The sequence below is a fragment of the Microcebus murinus genome, chromosome 9 (assembly GCF_040939455.1).
Source record: "Microcebus murinus isolate Inina chromosome 9, M.murinus_Inina_mat1.0, whole genome shotgun sequence".
NCBI lineage: Eukaryota > Metazoa > Chordata > Mammalia > Primates > Cheirogaleidae > Microcebus > Microcebus murinus.
The window spans coordinates 66,011,201-66,034,861 of record NC_134112.1 but is presented as its reverse complement, the minus strand read 5'-3'; the positions used below and the strand labels follow the sequence as shown (position 1 = coordinate 66,034,861).

The window sequence follows — 23,661 nt, the reverse complement described above, 5'->3', positions numbered from 1 at the left end:
AGTATTTATTTTATTCCCACTATGTTATCTTTGACATGAATCCCATATCTCTTTATAAATTTTAACTTTAATCTGTTATTAACTTTTAGACAATAATTACTTGGCATATTGAAAATCAAAAGAATACATGTTATTTACTCTTAGCAACTTCAGTATATGGAAATGAGAGTATCTCACAGAGCATCCCAGCCTTGGCCTTGTGCCAGCTTGTTATTGATTGAATGTCGAATAACCCTCAACAGATTTCTCTGAATTAACTACTGTAATCAAAGTACTAAAGCAAGATAACTATTATTTGTAGGAACTCAAAATAAAAAATAAAAAAATCACACAGGCAATAGAAAGCATATAAAGTTGGAATGACTCAATTAACTTAATTCTCCCTAACATAACAACAATGAGGTCTATATATTCAGGAACTTAGCATCAATATTAGGACTGACATTGAACCAATACACTTTTAACATGATCACAGTAGCATTGCTTTGTTGATTATTCAAACTGTGTTTTACTAACAAGATGACTTCTCAAGAGGCAGCTAGATTCTTTACAAATAATAAAAGTAGCAAAAATCTATATGATAGTTTAAATTTCTTTTATTTTGATTTAATTCATTTAGTGGTTAACCTGATAAAAAGTAAGCAGATCATATTTCAAGTAAAAGATTTGCAATTATTTCTCATAAATGGTAAATGTTGGCCGTTGAATAGCATCTTTGTTTCACATAGACACTGTTTCTTTCTGACAAAAGTGGTATTAAGAGCTTATGAAATTCACTTAAAATTCAGCTAAAATTTTTAGAAAGCATTTTATTTACCCTTCTGAAAGCAAAGTGTTTATAAAGTAACAAAATACTTCCATTACAAGGGATATTTTAATCTGCTGAGTTGTTTTACATTATGTGTTTAGTCTATATGAGTCATAGGCATATAAGCAGATGTATAACCACACTCCGTGAACATAATTTTCTGAGTTGTAAGAGATTTTATCTGCATCTTTTTATCCTCTTTAAGACTTAATCAAAAGAATGAATAGCAGCAGTCTTAAAGGTGATTTACGACCATTTCCTCCCCTCATCTTTGACTGCTTTCTTCTGTTGTGCCTAATCTCAATGCTCTCCTTTCTCCAAGCTGAGCAGTACAGCTCTACGTGTGCATAAGTCTTGTGAGCTCTGGTCTAGAGGTGTATGTGTTACTGCTCAAACAAGTTTACTGATTCTTGCATACGGTTGATAGCTTTCCAGCATTGCCTCTGAAATGCTGTGGCCCACCAGGTGTCTGTCCTTAGCACTCCTGCTTTCTTCTCCTTCTCTAGGCGAGCACATGCGTCCCCATGGGTGCAGCTAGGTAACGGTTGCCAATTTGTATCTAATCTACATCCACATGTTCTGTAGTTTGATTTATTTAATCAACTGACAAACATTTTTTGAGCTTCTTTGTACTTACATGCCATATATTTGGAATATGACACATTTATATGCCCACACCTAGTAAGAGAGAAAGAACTAATTAGACCATCACTACCAAGTACGATAATTATTAGTTATAAATATTCATGGACTGCTGAAAGAGGAAGAAGACCTGGAGCCTTCAGGGAGGAAGAGGCATATAAGCACTATCTGGAGAGATGAAGAGGAGTTACCTAGGTAAAGAGCAGGAGGAAGCCTTCCAGGAGGCAGAAACAGCAGTGCGTGTAAATGTCCAGAGCTATGAGAGAGCAAGGCATTTTCAAGGAGGTGAAAGAGTGATCCAGGGAACATGGTAAAGAGTGCATAGAAATGAAGCAAAACAAGAGGCACATTTATGAAGGACTATGTATACCATACTAGGAAATTTGGATTTCAGTCTTAAATATCTTTCTTTCCCTTTTTCCTATACATGATCATATCTCTTAGCACCATTGCAAAAAAAAAAAAAAAAAAAAAGAAATCCTTATTATTCTCTTGCCACTTTCTTGCCACTTTTTCCCCATTCCGTAGATTGCAGTCAGAGGCAGCTCCCCCAATTGTAGTTTAGAACCTGTCTCTCTTCCTGATCCTTCAGTGGCATGTATTACTCACCAGATTATTCTCATTTCCTATAACCTCCACTTCTCCACTTCCACCAAACACCTCTCATGGGTCAAGTTTATGATGACTGTCTTCCCCTCTGAATTATAAGCTCCCTATGGCCCAAGTCTACGTCTCATACATCTGAGTAGATTTAGGACATTTTTGCCCTGTGTTTTGCATGTAGTAGGCCTTTGCATATCTATTGTGTTGAGTAAAAGGAGTCTTTCCACATTTCTGTATTTTCCAGGGCCTTTTATGCACACCGATGTGACCATGTTGCTGTAATAAGCACTGACTTTCTTGTTGCTGTCAGCAAGCATTCCTTACAGCCCAGTGGCTTGTAACGTGCCCTGCTGCTACAAGTCAGCAACAGTTCCCAAACAGAGTGGTGTGGCCATGTACAAACCTTAATGTGCAATGTTTGCTTTTTTCTGCAATAAATGAAATTCCTCACTTTTCCCTGGGGTAAAAGCAGGCTTACAAAGCATCGATACAGAGCCCCTTGCCAAACATTACAATTTCCAGGACTCTACACCTCATTTCACTGACAGGTATAGTAAAAAGGGCTCTGCACTAAGAGCCGTACTAGGTTTTGAATCCCAGCTCTAACTAATGGGTCACTCTGCGCAGCATATGTGGGCCTTGGTTTTCACACCTGTGGAATTGGGAATTAGACTTAATTTTTCATGTTCCTTATGAACATTATTCTTTCACCAGTATTTTCACAGTGGGGTACTAATCAGTCATGTTGGTTGCAAACAACCCAAACCCATTCTGACTTTGTCTTTTTTATCCTAACTAATTAAAGCAAAAAAGATGTCATTAGGAGGATATTGGATAATTTACAGAATAAATTGGGATGAAAACCAGGCTCAGGAGTTTGACAGTTAGCAACAAAGGATACCCCTACACCTCTCCACAGGAGCAGGGTAGGGGAGGATGGCAATTGATGTTTCTGGATGCTTCTTGGCACTCATGTCTCTGTGTCTGTGTCTTCAAATCACTCTCTCCTTGTTCATAGGGACAGATGCGAGTATCTGATTGGCTGAGCCCAGGTCAGGTACTTCCCCTTAGCTGATGGGGGTGGAGAAAAGGAATATCTGGATCATTTGGCTTGGGGAATATGCAGTGGAAGAGGGTGTTGACTGTCACAGACTTGCACAGACATGTAACTGTTGCAAAGACTGGTGGTGGCAATTGTGCCAGGGGATCCCCATGCCTATAATTATTTTAAGTGCAACCTGCTTCATCATGTGCATCTTTAAACCTTCAAGCACTTGCTAGAAGCTAGATCTGTTTCATCTAGTGGAGCCAGTTTTGCTGGGTTAAGAGGTCAAAAGGGTCAATAACCTTTTATTATACTTTATTTTTTCTTTAGCAACACAGTTCTCTGAATTTTGGTAAGCTTCCGATGGAAATTAAAAACCCGTTGTATCTCTGACCACTTGAGGTATCATTCCAGTGAGGAGAAAAGCAGAGTGGAGTAGATCTCTAGTTCTCATTGCAGACCTATAGCAAAAGTTTGGGATCAGGAACTGTCTCTGGCCACAAATAGCTTAGAACAGATGTTAGATATCAAAAACACAATTGAGAGAAATGGTATTTTGAAAAGATAATTTTAAGAGTATCCTATCTATCCACGTCTCCAAGTAATGTAAGTTCTTATCATTGGAATAAGTTAGATCTCTAGAAGATTATGCATAAGACTGCATCACCTTGGTCTCTTGCAAAACAACACTCACCGAATTGCCAGAAGCTTAAATTTTGCTTCTGCTTTTTTGGGGAAACCCACTGCTGTGGATGTTGTCCGTTGTGATACTTGGAGTGTCCTCTGCTAGACCCCATGTCAGAAATGTCTTATAAAAATTTAATCAGAGAAAAACTTAGCTTCTTTTAAAAAAAATGGAAGTTTCCTCTCATAAAAGAGCAGCGTAAGTTGCATGGTCTCTGCTTCGCTTGGCTGTCAGAGAGCTGAGTACCAGGTGTGGTGCTATTCACTGGCAAAATATCTTGGCCTTTGTAGTTGTCACTTTTATTTCTCTGCTCTTCTTCCTGGTTGTTTATTTTGTAACCCTCCTCACATTTATTTTGAAATAAGAGATAAAAGAGGGAGGGGAAGTGGATAGAGAGGCCGGAAACTGGATGCCAAACAGCCACCCAGTGAACAGAGGTGACCTCAGCAGAGGAATGGCTGTGTCCGGCACAGCAGCAGGGCTGGCAATGGATATCAGATACCTTGTCATCCCAAATCCTCTCTTGACCAATGGCAATCTAATCTGCCTCAGTAGCCACCTGCCCAGTTGGTCTAAATATGGTGTAAAACAATGTCAACAACAATAAAGACTTTTACGCCTCCCCCCTCGTGTATTTATATGAACTGTTTTATCTCCTACATAAAAATAGCTTGTGGGACAACAGCTACTAGATAGAAAACAAGTAAACAATGAGGCATCAGTCCGTAATGTCACCCATCCACCTTGGGTTATTGTAAATACTGTGAGTTGCTAACTATCCAAATTATATTCAAGTATTTCATCACCTGCTTAATCAAGCTGCAAAATAAGGAGTTAGACCACTTCAACTCCAGTGATTTGATTATGTGGTAAAGAGACTGGTGCATAAACATTAATCCTGGGAAATTAATTCATGAAAATTAGCTGAAGATACCCCTAGAGGCCTGTTTTGTATCTATTTTTGCATAAAATGTTGAACTAACTACTTACTGAGGGTGTCTTGGGGGGACTAGAATGATTATGCATGATTCTATAGTTATCTAGAGAGAATCATGAAGAGGCTATGAAGTGACCTGAAAATGCATTCTGATTAAAGCTAAGTCTTGAACAGGAAAATTGCTTTGAAATGATTAAAGTTAAAATTGTTGGTAATGAAGGAAAACACTTGTCCTAGAATGAGGCCTTTAAAAGAGAGAGTCTCTCATTTTGAATCTTTTGTAAAGCATATGGTTTTTACCTTTCAACTGCAAAATACTGCATTGTATCAACCTATCACATTATCTCTTTGAAATTAGTGGAGCATTAGGAGAATGTTCTAGATAAAAATCTGGTAGGGGATATCATGGGGAAGATCAGCCCTTAGGAGAGAGAGAGGTCTTCAGCATCCTTTAGAACAAGCTTAGACGAATCTGTTCAGTGGAGCCTTCCCAAGGCATGGCCACAACCTCTGCTCCCAGGGCACTTGGCTCTTTTGTATGTCTAGCGTGTCAGATTGTAGTTCAGTGTTTTGTTTAAACATGTCTTTCTCGCCAGATCGTGAGGTCCTAGAGGACACGGAGCATGTTTATTATCTTCTGTATACCTCCAACGTCTAGCAGGGTGCCCATCCCACCTAGGATGGAGCCTATAAATCTGATTAAATTTACTCTGTTTGCCAAATATTCGCCTTTGTGTGTATTTGAAGATATCAATGCAATATATGAACTCTTAAGGGACAGATGTATTTCAGAATGCAAACTTTTTGGTTGTTGGAAAGGTGATATCAGTGTCTATAAACAGTTTGTATAAACAATGTCTATACCATATGTAACATACTCCCAGCAGAGACTGAGATAGCTCCTATAATCAAGCATATTAATGTTTCTGGAGCCAAAATTATGAATTGGCATTCTCTGCAGAATAAATACAGTCTATAATTTTATAGCAGCTCATGTCAGGTCATGTTCTGTTACTAGAGATTACAAAACACCTTATTTATTTATTTGTTTGTTTGTTTATTTGTTTGTTTGAGATCTTTAGATTTTAGAATTGCAGGTAAGGTACTATGAACCTGTATTACGTCTTTATGAAGGAAGGTGTTCTCGTCTAAGGGAAATATTCCTAGGTGCAAAGATCCTGACTCTTGTCAGTTCAGGGAGGAGGAGGAGAACAATGTGGGGTTTTCTGTATGGTAAACTGTTTGCAGAACTGCCGCTGCTACTAAGGGCCCTGCATAATGGTAATACCAGAGGGAAAAATGGAAGCATTTCATTCCCCACTAAGAAAGCTCTCCTTTTGTTTAACCACTGCCTCTATGCCATTTTCCTTATCTGTTACTCCTTCCCAAACTACTTCTCCATTTTTCCAGAACCGCTTCTTCCCCTCCTCCATTGCTATCTATGTATCTACCTATTAGTATCTATCTCTCATTCTCCCCTCCCACCACCAAAGCTTAGATCTTAGGAATTTTGATGCTGTTCTGTTTGCCTCCTGCACAATTCTTCAGCATGTGAGGCTCATGTACCTCATTCACCTAAAAGACCAAAGCTTTGTTCTTATCCATTTATCTCTGAGTAGACACCAGTTATGCTTACTTAGAAGGGTAGCAGCTTCTGTACAAGGTCTTGTCCTTCAGGACTTGTGTTTATATGTTCAGTGTGCTGTGTAGTTAAGAATCTTGGGAATGTGTAAGTAGACGATAGTCTGATAATACTCTGTTTATGAACCTTGTCTACTGTATCAAAAAATATTGATGAAAAATTCAAATCTGGATATGTTAATCCATATTTAAAAATAAAGTAGGTAGCATCATTTTTATTTTTTAGTATTTTTTTAAAAAATATCTTCTTGGTAACATTTTTTAAACAGTGTGGTTGCTCATTTTTCCATGTGACATTTGTCGTCGCCTGCCTTTATTTCTAATTCTGTTTGACTTACTTAGACCGTGCATCTGTCTTGCCAGTATCCATAAGAAAGCTCAGTTTTGTGCTGTCTATTAAAGGAATTATTTTACTCTTCTCACTCTCTTTTTCTTAGTCTCTAGGTTGTTTGTAAATATATGCCTTTAGTATTGTTATTGTTGATGTTATTATTGTTATTGTAATGTTGAAATGAGCAAAAAATGGTGACGAGAGAGGTGGGAGCAGAAAGGCGCCTTTCTCTTCAGTGACCTCACTTTGCTTTCTATGCACCACTCCCAGCCATGGTCTCAACAGTGGTTACAAGGACAATGTCCCCCTTTCCAGTACCCCAATCCAGAAAGAGTTGGAGCACTTTGTCAGTGCATTAGCAGAAAGTGTTTCCCAGCTAACACTGTGAGCAAACTGGCATTGATGTTGTGTTCTGGAAAACTGTAGTGTGAAAAGACGACAAATAGCCAGACTGGCGATCAATTACTTAAATGACTACCTGGGACCCACCACACGAAACCGGGCATCAGTTGCAATAAGTTGTTCTCCTCCCTGTTATTGTTCATTTCTCTTGGAAGTAGATGATAGTCACCAGGGGCAATGCAGAACAATTTTCTTTGTCTTTGTAAAATAGTAAAACAAATTCTTAAGAATATGTAGTAAATATGAAAATTAAAAATCTATGCATTACAAGTGTATGTGTTTTAGATTCCATATTGTACCTTGTAAAAAATTTTTTGAGACTGTATCACAGTTCATTGGTGAATTATTGTCAACCTATTGTGGCACATCATCAGAGATTGTAGAAGCCCTCATATTACTTAATATTGGTTTCTAAAGAATTATTGATGTTTTTCTTAAGATAGGTTACAGAATCTCTATGATACCAAGATATTAAATGTAGCATTCTCAGACTTAAGCTTTCCTCCTTAATCAATTCATTCTTTCAATAAATGCTTATTTCTGAGATATAGTTCCCAATCTTGTTTGAAGCACTGTGTTAATTTCTAACACAGAAACACTAAGACACAGCCTCTGTACTCAGAGATGTTGTAGAGTCTACAGTACAGACCCAGGGTTGGTAAACAATGGCCGTCAGGCCAAATACAGCTTGCTGCCTCTTTTTTTATAAATAAAGTTTTATCAGAACAAATCTTCTATTCACTTCCATGTTGTCTGCAGCTGCTTTGTGCTGCAAGGACGGAGTTGAGTAGTTGTAACAGAGACCACAGACCTGGCAAGCATAAAGTATTTATTGTCTCGCCCTTTGCAGAAAAAGTCTGCTGACCCTTGCTATAGAAGTGGAAACATGAATTATTCCACCATAGGCTGGGTGCGGTGGCTCACGCCTGTAATCCTAGCACTCTGGGAAGCTGAGGCGGGTGGATCACTCAAAGTCAGGGGTTCGAAACCAGCCTGAGCAAAAGTGAGACCCCATCTCTACTAAAAATAGAAAGTAATTGGCCAACTAAAAATACATATAGGAAAAATTAGGCGGGCATGGTGGCACATACCTATAGTCCTAGCTACTCGGGAGGCAGGAGGATCACTTGAGCCCAGGAGTTTGGGGTTGCTGTGAGCTAGGTTGACACCACAGCACTCTAGCTTGGGCAACAGAGTGAGACCCTGACTCAAAAATAAATAAATAAATAAAGTATTCCACCATAAATTATTTCCATGACATAAAATACCATAGGGAAGCAGCACATTGTAGTGCTAACGTTGTAGTCTCCAAGCAGCATAAATTTTGAACCATGCCTATTTTAAATCCTGCTTCTATCACTTACTAGCCTTATTAACTTTAGTATGTTACTTAGTATTTCTGAGCCAGTGTTTCATTATTTGGAAAATGTAAATAATATCTATACTGCAGGTTTAATGTAAGAGTAAGAGAGATAACATATGTATGTAATGTATTCATAATATAAAAGTAATTAATGTTCGCTGTGTCAAAAGAATGAGATGACACATAGGTAGGATAACCTTATATCCTAAAGCAACCTGGTTTAGGCTCATTGTCCCAATATGCTTATTAATAATCTCTTTCACTCTTAAATGTCCCACTTTGGGTATTAAATTACATGGTCATGCTATGCTTAGGAGATCTCTAAAGTTTCATTTGTGATTATCTCATCTTTTAAAAGATGAAACATCAAATTTATCTAAAATTTTTGAGTTTTATTTAAAGCTTATTTTTTTATTTTTATTTTTTTATTTCATCATATTATGGAGGTACAAATATTGTTAGGGTTACAAATATTGCCCCTTCCCCCCTCCTTCCCCCCGATGTATCCAATCCCCTGGTGGTGTGCGCCACACACGTTATGGAAGCATACACCCCTTTCCTCCTCCCCCCTACCGCCTGCCCACCACCCAATAAAAAGTTTTGTTTTGATTTTTTTTTTTTTGACATTTTGGTTACATTGTATATCTTTGCCTCTTCCTAAGAAGGGATAGAGTTATGCCCTTCCCTTCCAAAGCTTATTTTAAAGCTGTTAAGTACTAGGATAAGAAAGTAAATTACTTTGTATTGGTTAGTGCTAACCTAACCTCAGACATGTTTTGGCTCCCATATTATAGAACTTTGCCCCTCTAAGAAAGATATGTTTATTAACCCAATAATAATGTTTCCCAGTTCTCACGAAGGGAACTTAGAATAAGTAAACCAGTGAGAAGAAAGTTGGTTTTCTGATGTAAGTGGGCCAGAAGGACCGGGTCCTTCTTCTGATGAAAGAGGGGTGCACCTGGGGGGAGGGAAACTATGAGAGAACTGAACCTGATAAATGATGTGCCATTACTGCGCTCATTTTGTTCATTTGAATTAGGTGTTGAGGCCCGAACCCTGGGTTTCCCCTTTTAAACAAGGACCTGAAGATAGTGATCATGGTCCCAGAGTGGTCATTGACAATAGCACTCACCACCATCCTTATATATTCTAAGAGAAAACACTGGATTGTAGCTGTATAGTCCCCTGGGTCCAAAGGTGAAAGGCCAAGAAGAGTAGAGTTGTGCTACATTTATTTTATATATTTGACACAAATATTTTGATCACTCTTTTAAGAACTTGATTGTGGGGAGACCTAACACCAGGCCTTGATGCAAATGGTCAGGAACAAATGGATATGAATTGCAGTGGCGGGGAAGGGCTCCATGAGAGAGTTAGGACTGAACGGGTCTTCCAGGAGAGCTCCAGGAGTCTGGAGAAGAGGATTACAAACTGGGAGGACAGCAGTAATCAGAAGTATGTAGGAAAGCTGACTTATTTCTTTAAGCATTGAGAAATCAGTGCTTATTCTAGAACAACATCCTTCAAATTTTGGATATTGTTCCAGTTTGATTTGCCTTTCAAACATAATTGTAGATAATTTAATATTGTAGAATAAATATCATCTGACTACTGCTTTATGTGGAAATTTCTCCTTATGTTGCTAAGTAAATTCATCAAAAGATTTTATTTGCTAATAGTGCAGATTGTTTTTCCTACTTAGGAAACATTTTAATCAAATGAACTTACAAGTTTTGTGCTTCATCTCATTCCTCATACTGATCCTCTTCTAACCCTGGCTCTCATTCTGAATATGTTTTTTAAAAGGTTTCTGTTCCCACTAAGAGTCTTCTTTCTTCCTTATCTTCTTTCCTGTGTTTTTCTCTCTATCTCACTTCAGGACTCTTTTGCTTTTGCATGTCCTTATCTTGTCCTTGTAAGCCCTTTCCTCAAGAGAGGGTGTCCTGAAGCCAAGAAATGAAGGAGTGTTCTGTAGACTGCAGGTTTACGGAAAGGGGGTGGAAGGGACCAGAACAACACACACCTGTCTCCCTGGCATCTGAAGGCAAGGGCTGGGCTCACAAATGCTGTGTCTACCAGATGCCAAAACAACTTCTCCGTGGAGCCAATTCAATCAAAGGCAGGCAATTCCATGTAAATTTAGTCCATGTGGTTCCTTGGCATTATGTGGGCAAAACAAACCAGTTGACTGATAAGCCTCAATTCCTTTCCAGCCAGTAATTTTGGTGTTTCCTAGAGCAGAGATCCCTAAAGTAGGGAGTAGGAATATTCAGGTGGTATGTACAATGATCCACTGGATGCAAGGAAGAAGTATCAGAATTTCTATTTGTATCTAAAAATTAAGAATTTGAGCTTTACTAACATTTGATTTTGTGCATTAATAATAATATATATAATTTTAACATAAATAATTTGGGTGAGTTCTGAAACCTTTTGCTGATAGAATACAGAATCAGAACAGTTTGGTAGCTAATGTTTCAGGTCATTGATTCCCCATCAGCGGGCTGGGTGTCCCCCCATTCTCCCTTAGGGGCAACAGAGTCATTGTAAGAGGCTCATTAATACACGTAGATAAACCTATTTTTTCATTCAGTAGATACTAAAGATACAATGGTCTCCTAATGGTTTGCAATGGTTCCTTTAATATGTTTTTGTTGTTGGGTTTTAGAATTGAATGTAAAAGTAGATTCCTTATGCCTAAAAAATGTCTTGACTCCATTGAAGGAGACACAGTCACACGTGGGACACCACTGAGTAAGGAGAGGGGAGCATCAAGTTCCTAAGATGTTGGGTTGGTTGGTCAAAGTATTTAGCCTGTTGGAAGGGATCTATGTGCTTCTGCATCTCTCCCTCTCTTGCTCTTTAATAATAAAGATGTTTCTTCTTTTTCCGTCAACATGTTCCTTTGTTCCCCTATTTTGAGCAAGTACGGGGGCATCTCATGGACCTGACTTCCAGCACAGTGTTCCTTTTTCATCATGCATGTATTAGTTTGCTGTGTGTCTTCAGCAAAGAAATTTATTTTCTCACAGTTCTGAAGCTAGAGGTCCAATATCAAGGGATCAGCAGGTTTGGTTTCTTCTGAGGCCTCTCTCCTTAGCTTTCAGATGGCTACTTTCCTGCAGTATTCTCACATGGTCTTCCTCTGTGTGCACACATGCCCCTGGAGTTTCCTAATCTCCTCTTCTCATGAGGACACCAGTCAGGTCAAATAAGGGCCTCATTGTAACTTAGTCACCTCTTTAAATTTCTCCAAATACAGACACATTCTGAGGTACTAGGGCTTAGGGCTTCAACATATAATTTGGGGGGACACAATTCAGCCTATAATCACGTGCATTTACTTTTGATGAATCTAGTTTTTTCAGGAAAGGAGGTGGGACCTAGCAATGTCGAGAAGCATTATGATTAGGGCAACCATATCCTGATTAGTCCAGAGACAGTCCCATTCTATGCTTATTATCCTGACTTAATTAAAACAATTCCCCCTTTGACTGTCTTAAGTGTCTCATTTGGATGATAAATTATACGGTCATCCAGATGCAAACATTCTAGATCATGTATTTGAGTCTCAGCTCAAAAAATATATTTTTGTACCTAGGCTTCCTCTACTGTGAAGTGGAACAATAATAGTTCCTACCTCATGTGTTAGTGTGAGAATTATCAATAAATGGGTCAGTACATGTAAGTCATGCAGAACCCTGTCCTGCATGCACTGGGTAACAGTGAGGAAGCAGAGAGGAGGAGGAGGAGGACTATGTCTGTCGGGGATGATGGTTAGTTACTTTTATGTGTCAGCTTGGCTGGATCATGGCGCTCAGATCTTTGGCCAGACATTATTCTGGATGTTGACGTGAGGGTGTTTTTGGATGAAATTTATATTTAAATCAGTGGACTCTGAGTAAAAAAAGTTGCCTTATGTGTGGGTGGGCCTCATCCAATCTGTTGAGGCCTGCATGGAACAATAGGCTGATTTCCCCTGAGCAAGAGAGAAGGAGCCAGCAGATTGCAGTCCGATCACATCCGCAGCATAAACTCTTCTTGGTCTGCGAGCAGACTGCCTTTGAATTCAAACTGCAACTCCTTCCTGAATCTCTAGCCTGCCGGCCTCTCCCGTCAGATTTTGGACTTGCCAAACCTCCACAGTCACATATACTGATTTCTTAAAATGCATCTCTTTCTCTCTCTACATATATACACACTGTTCGTTCTGTTTCTCTGGATAACCCTAACTTATATAGCAGGTGTGGAAGCCAAAACTGTATCTGAAGCACAACTTTTAATCTTAAAATTCACATATTTCTAGATTTCTATTTCTTTCTATATTCATTATATTCTTTGCATGTCTGTAGACATATCAATAAAAAAATAAAGCTCCGTGGTAAGACAGTTGAGAAGATAGGCACTCTTGCACTCTCTATTAATCTCAGTCTTAAAAAAAAAAGAAATTTTGCATTCCCATACCATGCTTTAAACAATGTTGATATTATCCATCTGATAGGATTTTGACCATCATTCATGTTTGTGAAAATGAATTATTTTTTTCAGGAAGTGAGAGAAGTATCTTTAATCAATGTTTGTAATAAAAGACTTATAAGATTAGTTTTGGTAAAATGAGTGTTGATTTAAAAAAACAGAATTGAATCACTGTGTCCAAAACTGAGCTCCAAAGCTAAGCAAGCAAGCAAATATATTGGCAAGAGTTCAGCCGTGTTAAAAGACTGGCAAATCACCCTCATGAAAAAAGTTAAACATCTTGGAAAAGCAAATAAAGGCTTGAGGTACAACTGAGTAGCGGCTATCAAGTCTAAAAACTGCTATTTTGGAGGGAACCAGCTGTTCTCTAACTCAGCTGAGCCCAGACAAGAACAAAACTAGATAAAAATTGCAGTATAACATATCATTTAGATCTAGGGAAGTACTTCCTGGCATTTAATATGGTTGGGATGGTTACTTAGGATGTTCTGGAATATATTCAAGGGGTTCTTTCAAGTTGTTTAGTTTTACGTTTTCTGAATGTGAAGCTAAGTGGAAAGTACAGATCTAGATTCCCCAACTGGGTTAATCAGCAGAATCAACTGGGGGTGAGGTGGGAGTGGGGCTTTTTACAAAAGCACAGGCTTTATTTCTGTGAAGTGATAGAAAGTAGTTTCTAGGATATATTGTTGAGAATAGAAGCAAGATGCAAAGGAGACTGTACTGCATGCAACCTTTGGTATAAGAAACAAGAAGTAAGAATGTGTATGTATATTTGCTTTTTATTTTTCCTTCAAAAAGGAACACAAGAAGGTTAAACCAGAAACTGATGGACTCTGTTACTTAGTGGAGGTGGGAGGAGTGGGAATTGGCAAAGGGACGTCTTTGTGTGTAGTTTTTGTATTGTTTCCAGTTGCTGTTGTAATCAATTATGACAAATTAAGTGCCTTGAAACAACACAGATTTCTTATTTCACAGTTCTGGAGGCCATGAAGTTCAAAGTGGGGCATACTGGGCTAAACTTAAGGTGCTCAAAGGGCCACATTCCCTTTGAAGGCTCTGGGGGATAATCCGTCTCCTTGCCTTTTCCAGCTTTTAGAGCCACCTGCATTCCCTGGCTCCTGGCCCTTTCCTCCATCCTCAAAGCCAGCAGCATCTTCAAATCTCTGTGAATCTGACCCTTCTGCCTCCTCCTTTCCCATTTAAGCACCTTTGTGATTACATTTGGGTCAATGAGATAATGCAGAACACTCCCTTTATTTTAGGATCAACCAATTAGCAACCTTATTTCTTCTTTGCCCTGTAATGTAGCATATTCACAGCTCTGGCAATTAGGATGTGGACATCTTAGGTGGGGGGCAGGCATTATTCTGCCTACCACACCCTTTAAAAATAATTTTGACTTGAGAACCATGTAAATAATTACAAAATTCTTTATAGTTTTTAGATTTTAAAAATATATTTTATAATATAATATAGTATATATTATATTTTTGTTATAAAATATATTTTATATTGTTTATTTTTTATATTTATATTATTTATATTTGAAAAAATTCAAAAATGAAATTGAATCAAGAAAGGATAACATAAGCAAACTCTAAAATTGAATATAAATAGAAAAAAAAGAAGCTGACTGTATATCAAATGGTAACATAACTACACTGGGGAGAAAAAAAGAATTGATTCAAATTTTGTACATAGGACTCTGCGAATACACCCTTAAAATGAGAGGTATTTTAAGAACCAAAATAATTATAAGGAAATCTTGATTTTTTACTCGGCAAATTTGTTGTTGGTAGTCGTTATAGTACAGCCACCCTGAAAGTATTCTGTGTGTTTTTTAAGAAAGTGAAAGTGAATAGATTTGCTAATGTAGGGAAGCCAGGATGCTCACTTCCAAAGACAGGAGATAAAACATAGAATGGGGAAGGTGAAAGAGAACCTTGTGTTGTTAGATTGTTTATGTTTATTCCCTGAAATGGCACAGAATATCGATATCCCAGGAACAATGAGCACACCTAGTACCAAATCTTGGTTTCTAATAGCATTCCTTGTTAAAATAAACCAAGGCACTTTAAAGAAATGCCCAATTTCAGGTGGACAGGTATAAAGTACAAGGTAAACCTGCAAGAACTAGTGGTGCCAAAACGTAAGGAAGTCCTTAGAGACTGATAGTGGCATGTCCAAAGGACACACAGAGCTCCCTCTGGCCAAACTTAGGACATTTGAGCCTCAATCAACCAACCAAACAAATGCTAACAGATTTTGACTTAAAAAAAAGATTCTTTGATGTTAAAATAGAGGTAGTTGGGGTTGAGAGAGAAAACACTTTTTTAGAGAAGGATGACAGCTAATAAATATAAAAGAAATACTAGAATTGGAAAAATCACTATTTTGTACTCTCTAATGTAATAATGTATTCAGAGAGCATCATGATTGGATGTTAAAATCATTAGATAAAATGTTGTTGACATATAGGATACTTACATTATTTCAAAATATCCCTCAGATTACTTATTAATTAAAAAAAGAAAAAGATGTGTTTACAGCAGAGAAATGTGGTCAACATCACCTTAACAAGTGATTAAATTTAGCATCACAGTAGGACAAATTGACTTTTATACCTCCTGATGTGATGGAAAGGGAGGAGTACAATATCAATTATATTGTATTGTTGCCAAAAACATTTACCTTTAGTCCATTCATGAAAGAAAAAATCAAGCAATTCCAGATGTGGGACATTTTACAAGGCAAATTAAACAATGTAAACTGAAGCAAACTAATGATCAACAAAGGCAATGTGTGATTCTTAATTAGACCCTAAATTTTAAAAATAAAGTGGCCATAACAGACATTATTGGGAAAATTGGAAAATTTTGAATGTAGACTGTATATTAAGTAGTATTATTGTATCAGTATTAAATAAATATCTGGTGTATAATAATGCTATTGTGTTCATGTAGGAAAAGGTTTTAGTTCTTAGTAGATACATGTTGAAGTATTTAGGGATAAATTCAGCATGATGTCAACAACTTTCATACAATTCAGAAAAAAATGTATATGGGTGCATATACACATATAATGAGAAAGAAGTGAATGCAGCGAAATGTAAATAAGTGGTGACTTTTGATGGAGCTGTTTTCTTGCACCACACTTTCAAATCTTCTTAGGTTTGATTTTCAAAATAAGAAGTTGAAGAACAAATCCTTTATTGAGCCCATGGACTTCTTGCTCCCCTTTGGGTTATTTTTATTTGTATTTCAAGTTGTTCTTAAGGTATTTTTTTGTTTGTTTGTTTGTTTTTTACCTTCCTGTTGTTTTTCTTCTTTTTTTGAACAATGTGTTTCTGATTATCTTTTTGGAAGTCTTTCCCTACATGCAGCTCCTGCTTTGAATCCCTAGACAATATGATTTTTTTTGAATGCTCATGATAGTAAATAGAAGAGCTTCAATGAAAGCAATGTTTTATGTTAATCTCTGTGGAGGTCTAATTTATAGAAAAAACATTTGAAAATAAAATGGACATGCAATATCTGTTTTATAGCTGGCACTCAAAATTAGGTGCTAAGTAGAAAAGTATTTTTTAAGCTTCTAAATACCATTAAAATATTATCCGATAGTAAAAACAACAAAGGACAGGTTTCCAGGCCCTTCCTCCAACCTGTTCAAGGGTAATCTCTGAGGGTAAGACTTGGATCTGCATTTTAAACAAGTTTGCCACATTTTCCTGGTTGCTGAAATGGATGTAAAGATATTTAAGGGCTTCCTTAAATGCTCCAGGGAAACTTTCCCCACTTGCCTTCTCTTCCATCCTGTGGGATCTCTGCTTATCTCTGCAGATGGTGGTTCTTTACCATCTGCCATTATCTTTATACTTTTTTCTTTTCCCTCCCTACCCATCCCACCTTGTTTGGCTTTCCCTTGGTTTTCCACCTCTCTCCTTGAGGACTAGTTCCCTATGGCTCAGTGTACTCTCCATGGAGACAACCCACCCAGTCTCACACCTAACTCTGGCTGCTCATCTAGTAGGTGGCACAATGTTTTTCACAAAATACATTTTTTTCTGGTCCCTATGATTTGTCCATAAAGAAAAGTCTCTCTGAGATAGTAGGAGCTCTGCAGGAAATTCTGAGAATGTAAACCAGATGTGTGCGTCCTGGGTTTGTGCCTACAGTCAATCGATGATAGTGGATGATAAGACTGTGGACTCTGGAGTTAGCCTGCTTGGCACTAGGCCAGATTCCACCACGCAGTAGCTCTATGACTTTTGGCCAATTCCTTAACCTCCCTGCGCTTAGTTTTCTCATCTGTAAAAGGAAGATAATCACAGAACGCACCTCAGATGGTTTTTGTGAGGAATAAAGGAGTTCACATATATGTGGCCTCTAGAAAAAGGCTGTGTTTACTACTTTTTTCTTTGTATGTCAATGGCTGCAAAATGTGTTTACTATTTTGTTTTTCATTGCAAGAAAGGTATGTTTTATTTTTAAAATATTTTTAATCAGGATATTATAGGGGTACAAACATTTTTATTACATGTAATGTGTTTGCCCCACCCAAGCCAGGGATACAAGTGCATCCCTCCCCCATATAGCATGTTCCGCTTCCATTAGTTGAGGGTTTATCCCCACAATGCTCCCCGTCTGACCAGGACCCAGTGGGTATTACTCCCATGTGAACACCTTAGTGTTGGTCAGTTAGCACCAATTTGATGGTGAATACTTGTGGTGCATGTTTTTCCATCCTTGTGATACCTCACTTCCAAAGATGGGCTCCATCTCTATCCAGAATAATATAAGAGGTGCTAGATCACCATTGTTTTTTGTGATTGGGTAGTATTCCATGGTATACATATACCACATTTTATTAATCTACTCATATATTGATGGGCATTTGGTTTATTTCTACATCTTTGCAATTGTGAATTGTTGTCCCACTGCCAAGCACACCAGCGTCTGGGGATCCCGCTGATGGGGGCATCCCACGGCTGGGAAACTAGCACTGGGGGAAGCGTTCAAGATGGCCCACCAATACAGGCCTGGCTAGCTAAATCACGGGTCGCAGACATCCCACAGATTCATGCCAGTGGCACAGAGGAAGCAGGTATACTTGCTTCTCCCCCTCTCCAAGGGTGGAGCCCCCCCACACCCTGCAGGAAAGTCGCTGGACAAGGGGAAAGGTGTTGCCTGATCACTAAGCACATCAGAATCCAGGGATCCCACTGCTGGGGGCTCCCCACTGCTGGGGAACTAGCACTGGAGGGGAGTGCTCAAGATCGCCCACCGACACAGCCCCGGCTAGCAGAATCAACAGGTCACAGATGTCCAGCGGATTCACTCCAGCTGCACAGAGCTAGGGGCTTTTCTCACTTCTCCCCACCTCCAAGGGCAGAACCTGCCACACCCAGCGTGAAAGTCTCCAGGTTGGGTGAGCGGTGCCACCCGAAACAATAGCACGCTGCACCATCCAAGTTCTGGACCTCAAAAATGGCAGCCACCCACCTGCGGATAGATCGCACTGGAGGTGACTGCTCAGGAGCTGGCAAATGCCAGTTCAGCGGGCTGAATCAACGGGACACCTGCAGTCTCTTGTATGTCACAGTCCCGCCATCTCATAGCTGTCCAGCAAAAAGTCCTGCTCTTTCTGTCCCTAGGTGAGCCAATTCAATCCTCAGCGATTTCCAGGGGCAGATCCCCCTTTTCAGTGTTCACCTCCCTTGCTCTGGCCCTGCTGACCACCAGAGGCGACGTGCCTGTCTCCAAACTCCCTCCCAGGGTCGAGGGAAGTGATCACTCAGATCAGTCCCTCCCTGACCCAGTGCATTCCTAGCACAGAGCACCAGGAAGTTCAAGATATCTCTTGCTGCTGTTCCCTCTCCCAAGAGCCCACTGTCCTGTGCCACAACTCTGCACCGACTTTAGGCACGTCCCTGTCTGAGTGGGTGTGGAGGTCAGTGTGGGAGCTGGGCCTCCTCCTGTTGGTCAGATCCCACTGTGCTTGCTGGCCAGGCCAGCACTGCTGTCCCACACTATTCTCTACTGTTTATCTCGAACTTTCCATATTTTGCAATTATATCTCCCATTCAGCCATTCACCTTTTCCCCCCTGCATTGCATGTCCCATGCTGTTTCTCTGCAGCTTCACAGTGCTGTTCTTGGTGGGGAGTGATCCACTCCTGTGTAGCTGTCCAAGTTCTTCACCTCCCTCTCTGGGAGCAGAGAGCCAAGAGGTCACCTCTACTCTGCCATGTTTTTCTTCTCTGCCCATGTTTACTACTTTTAATCCTCATTACCTTTCCGTGGAATGTCAGACCTAGATCAAATTTTGTTTTTAAGATATTAATAAACATCATTGTAAAAATATTTCTTTTTTTTCTTTCTTCATGGTTCTCATGGTTTCAGGTTTCCCTGGGACTTCTGCATGCCCATGCCACACATATCCTGTGGCCTCCAGAGCGCTGGCAGAAATTGGAATCTGTTCTTCCTCCAGAGCGCTTACTCATACAGAGTGAAGAAGAATGACTGCATGGATCTACCTGAGCTGTTGGCATTGGAAATCCAATTACTGGAAGAAGGATAGAGAAAAGGAACTTCCAAAAGGGAAAACTTCCAACAATATGATGCTGTGCAAGAAACATTTATATCACATTAAGATCTATATTGTTAAAACTTTTAAAAATGTTAAACAGTATTAAATGGCACCTGATTTTGTGTTAAATTTTAATACCCTATTGTTTAATGCCCCTCCAAAAATGTGTAGACCAGTGAAAATGTGAAAATATTATATCCATGGGTCTCAATGGGGATAACTTTGAGATTATTTGTTATGCCTACTTATTCTGTGGATTGTTGGGTTTTGATTTTGGTGCTTGCTGCTGAAAGAATTTGAAAATTAATATTTGATGAAAATAATTTATTTGCCATTAACTGTTAAGATGGAACAAAAAGATATATACAGTGATAGAACTTATATTGTGATTGACAGTATCTACAATGTAATTGCCAACTACAATAAACTATGATGTTAGAATAAAACAATGATTTGTACAGCTCCTATTTTGAGTGTTTAGTTATCATTTAGCCTATACAGCCATTCATGATGAATATGTTCTCTCTTCTGTAAGTACAGAAAAAGTATGGGAGAACTAGTTCTAACAATAACTTCCATAAAATCAAGCCCTTCTTTTTGGTCCTTTTTGATCCAAAACTTTTGAGTGATCTCATGCCTGTTCACAATGAATAAAGCCATTTATCAGCATTCAGTCACTGTTTGGTAAAAAGTTCTGAATGAAATGGAAAAAATTCACTCTAGATCAACAAGTTTGGTTTCTCTCCTCCAATGATTTCTCAGTGTTCATGTCTGTAATATAGATACCACCAAATGCAGAGGGAGCAGTAGAATAACAAATTCTATACTTTGTGCAGATAAGGAGGTAAATTCTCTGCACAGAAGTCTATATTTATGAAGCCTTTCTTCTTTCTTTTCTCCCATTGGTGAGAGGTTTGTGCTGATAGAAACAAACCCTCTGGGTCAATTCCCTCTTTTCATTTGGTCTCTTTTTCTTCTGTTTCACCAACAGACAAGATCCAAAATAATGACTAGCCATCTTGCAAATGGGGATGCTAACCTATTATTAGCTGGCAGAAACAGAGCAGTAGCAAAAAGCATGCATATTAAGAGCATATGTTACTACTAACAATTTAGTGTTAGCATCACAATAGCTCATTCAACAAACATCTATGATCACTTATGTACTAATGTTGGTCAAATTGTTGTTTTTAAAAAGCAGATCTTCTCAAAATCCTTCAGTGGATCTTCATTGCCTGTTTCAATTCTTCAATTTCATTTCCTCTCTTCTCCAGCTGGAACTTTATACACTTTTGTTTAACTGCAGATTACCAAATACTCATCTGCTATTTCAAGGCTTATATATTTTTTTCTTCTTGGCAAAGTGCATGCCCTGGGATTATACATAAAATATTTAGTGCATAAGGATATTGACCCTTACTTGCTGAAACACGAGAAGGTCTAACAGTCTTGGAAGAGGGGTTTGGGGAGTCCAGAAGGAAGATAGAGTAAGGAGCAGAGAGAGGCATGTGTGGAGTAGCTGCTGTTTACCAATGGAACAGAATAATTCAATATTTCAACATTTTAGCAAACTGCATATCAGCCATGCAACCTTATTGATGACCTGTTCTATTCTTACTCAAACTATTTAAGACTAAATCTTTAGAGAGGTGATAAATGCCCTTTCTATTCAATTTTGTATTCTCTGTCTAGCATGTCACCAGCACAGTTAATGCCTAATGCTCGCTTCATTATTATTATTTCAAAACCTTACAGGGGTACAAATGCCTTTGATTACAAGGATCAATTTTATTATGCTTAAGTCAGGATTGTAAGTCTGCCCATCATCCAGACAGTGTTCATTGTACCCATTAGGTAAGTTTTTGCCCATCCCCTCTTCCCCTATCCCCCGTGCTTGATTTCCACTAAGTTTTACGTCCCTCTGTGCACATGTAAGCATCAGTTAGTTCCAATTTAACAGCGAGTACATGCATTGTTTATTTTTCCATTCTTTAGATACTTCACTTAGGATAATGGTCTCCAGTTCCATCCAAATTGTTGCAAAAGGCATTAAACCATCCTTCTTCTTCACTGTGGTATCCCATAGTATACATATGCCATATTTTGTTAATCCACTCAAATATTGATGGACACTTGGCTTGATTCCACATCTTTGCAATTATGAATTATGCTGGAATAAACATTCGAGTGGTGTCTTTTGATAAAATGACTTCTTTTTCTTTTGAGTAAAAACTCAGTAGTGGGATTTCTGGATCAAATGAAAGGTTTATTTTGAGTTCTTTGAAAAATCTCCATAGTGTTTTCCATAGAAGTTATAGTAATTTGCAGTCCCACCACCATTGTATAAGCATTCCTTTCTCTCTGCATCCATGTCAGCTTCTATTATTTTGGACTTTTTAATAAAAGCCATTCTAATTTGGGTAAGGTGATATCTCATTGTGGTTTTAATATGCATTTCCCTTATGATTAGTGGTGACGAGTATTTTCTTTTCATATGTTTATTGGCCATTTCTCTATATTCTTTTGAAAAGTTTTTGTTCCTGTTTTTGTCCACTTTTTAGGAGAGCTGTTTATTTATTTTTTCTTGCTGATTTGCTTGTGTTCTTTGTAGATTCTGGTTATTAGCCCTTTATTACATGTATAGCTTCAAATATTTTCTCACATTCTGTAGGTTCTGTTTGCTCTACTGATTATTTCCTTAGCTGTGAATAAGCTTCTTAATTTAATCAAGTCCATTTTTTTGTTGTTGTTGTTATTGCTGTGATTAATATTGGGGTCTTTTTCATAAAGTTTTTGCCTGGGCCAATATCTAGAAGAATGTTTCCAACATTTTCTTCTAGAATTCTTACAGTTTCATGGCTTACAGTTAAGTCTTTTACCCATTCTGAATTAATTTTTGTGAGTAGTGAGAGAAATAGATCCTGTTTCAATTTTCTGCATGTGGCTATCCAATTTTCCCAGCACCATATACTGAATAGGGCTTCTTTTCCCCAGTGTAGATTGTTGTCTGCATCATCAAAGATCAGTTGAGTGTAAGAGGATGGTTTTGTTTCTGGTTTCTATCTGTGTTCCCTTGGTCTATGTCTCTACTTTTGTGCTTGTACCATGCTATTTAGGTTACTATAGCCTTGTAGTATAATTTGAAGTCAGGTAATATGATGCCTCCAGATTTGTTCTTTTTGCTTAAGATTACTTTGGCTATGTGGGTTCTTTTCTGGTTCCAAATGAAATGTAGAATTCTTTGTTCTAGATCTGTGATATATGTCATTGGTATTTTGATGGGGATTGCATTGAATCTGTAAATCATTTTGTGTAGTACAGACATTTTAACAATGATGATTCTACCAATCCATGAGCATGATATGTTTTTCCATTTGTTTGTGTCCTCTGCAGTTTCATTCCTCACTATTTCATAGTTCTCTTTGTAGAATTCTTTCACCTCCTTGGTTAAGTATATTCCTAGGTATTTTCTTTGTGGCTATTCTGAATTATATTGACTCTTTGATTCGATTCTCAGCTTGAGTGTTATTGGTGTATTGTAATGCTGCTGATTTATGTACATTGAGTTTGTAACCTGAGAGTTTGTTGAATTTATCAATTCCAGGAGTTTTTTTGGTGGAGTCCTTGGGTTTTCTAAATATAACATCATATCATCAGCAAAAAGCAACAGTTTGACCTCCTTTTTCATTATGATGTTGGCTCTTGGTTTGTCATATATAGCTTTATTATTTTGAGATATGTTCCTTCTGTGCCTAGTATTTCTCTTTGTTGAGGGTTTTTTTTTTTTTTTTTACCATGAAACCATTCTGAATTTTATCAAATGCTCTTTCTGCATGTATTGAGATGATCATACAGTTTATTTTATTCTGCTTATGTGATGAATCACATTTATGATTTCTGTATGTTGAACCATCTTTGCATTCCTGGGATTAAGCCCACTTGGTCACAGTGGATTATATTTTTGATATGCTGTTGAATTCAATTTGCTAGCATTTTATTGAGGAATTTTACATTTATATTCATAAGGGATGCTAGTATGTAGTTTTCTTTTTTTGTTGTGTCCTTTCCTAGCTTTGGTATCAAGGCAATACTGACTTCATAGAATGAGTTTGGAAGGATTCTCTCCTTCTTGATGTTA

General features: G+C 38.2%; 1 protein-coding gene across 1 annotated transcript in view; it reads left to right on the top strand.

Annotated features, from left to right (window-relative positions):
* Positions 1-19,972, top strand: part of IMMP2L (inner mitochondrial membrane peptidase subunit 2) — an 841,176-nt gene extending 821,204 nt beyond the window's left edge. The window contains exon 7 of the mRNA XM_020289762.2: positions 19,337-19,972. Coding sequence (XP_020145351.1) covers positions 19,337-19,456 — 120 coding nt within the window. The 3' untranslated portion in view covers positions 19,457-19,972. The remainder of the gene's footprint in view (positions 1-19,336) is intronic.
* The last annotated feature ends 3,689 nt before the right edge of the window (positions 19,973-23,661 follow it).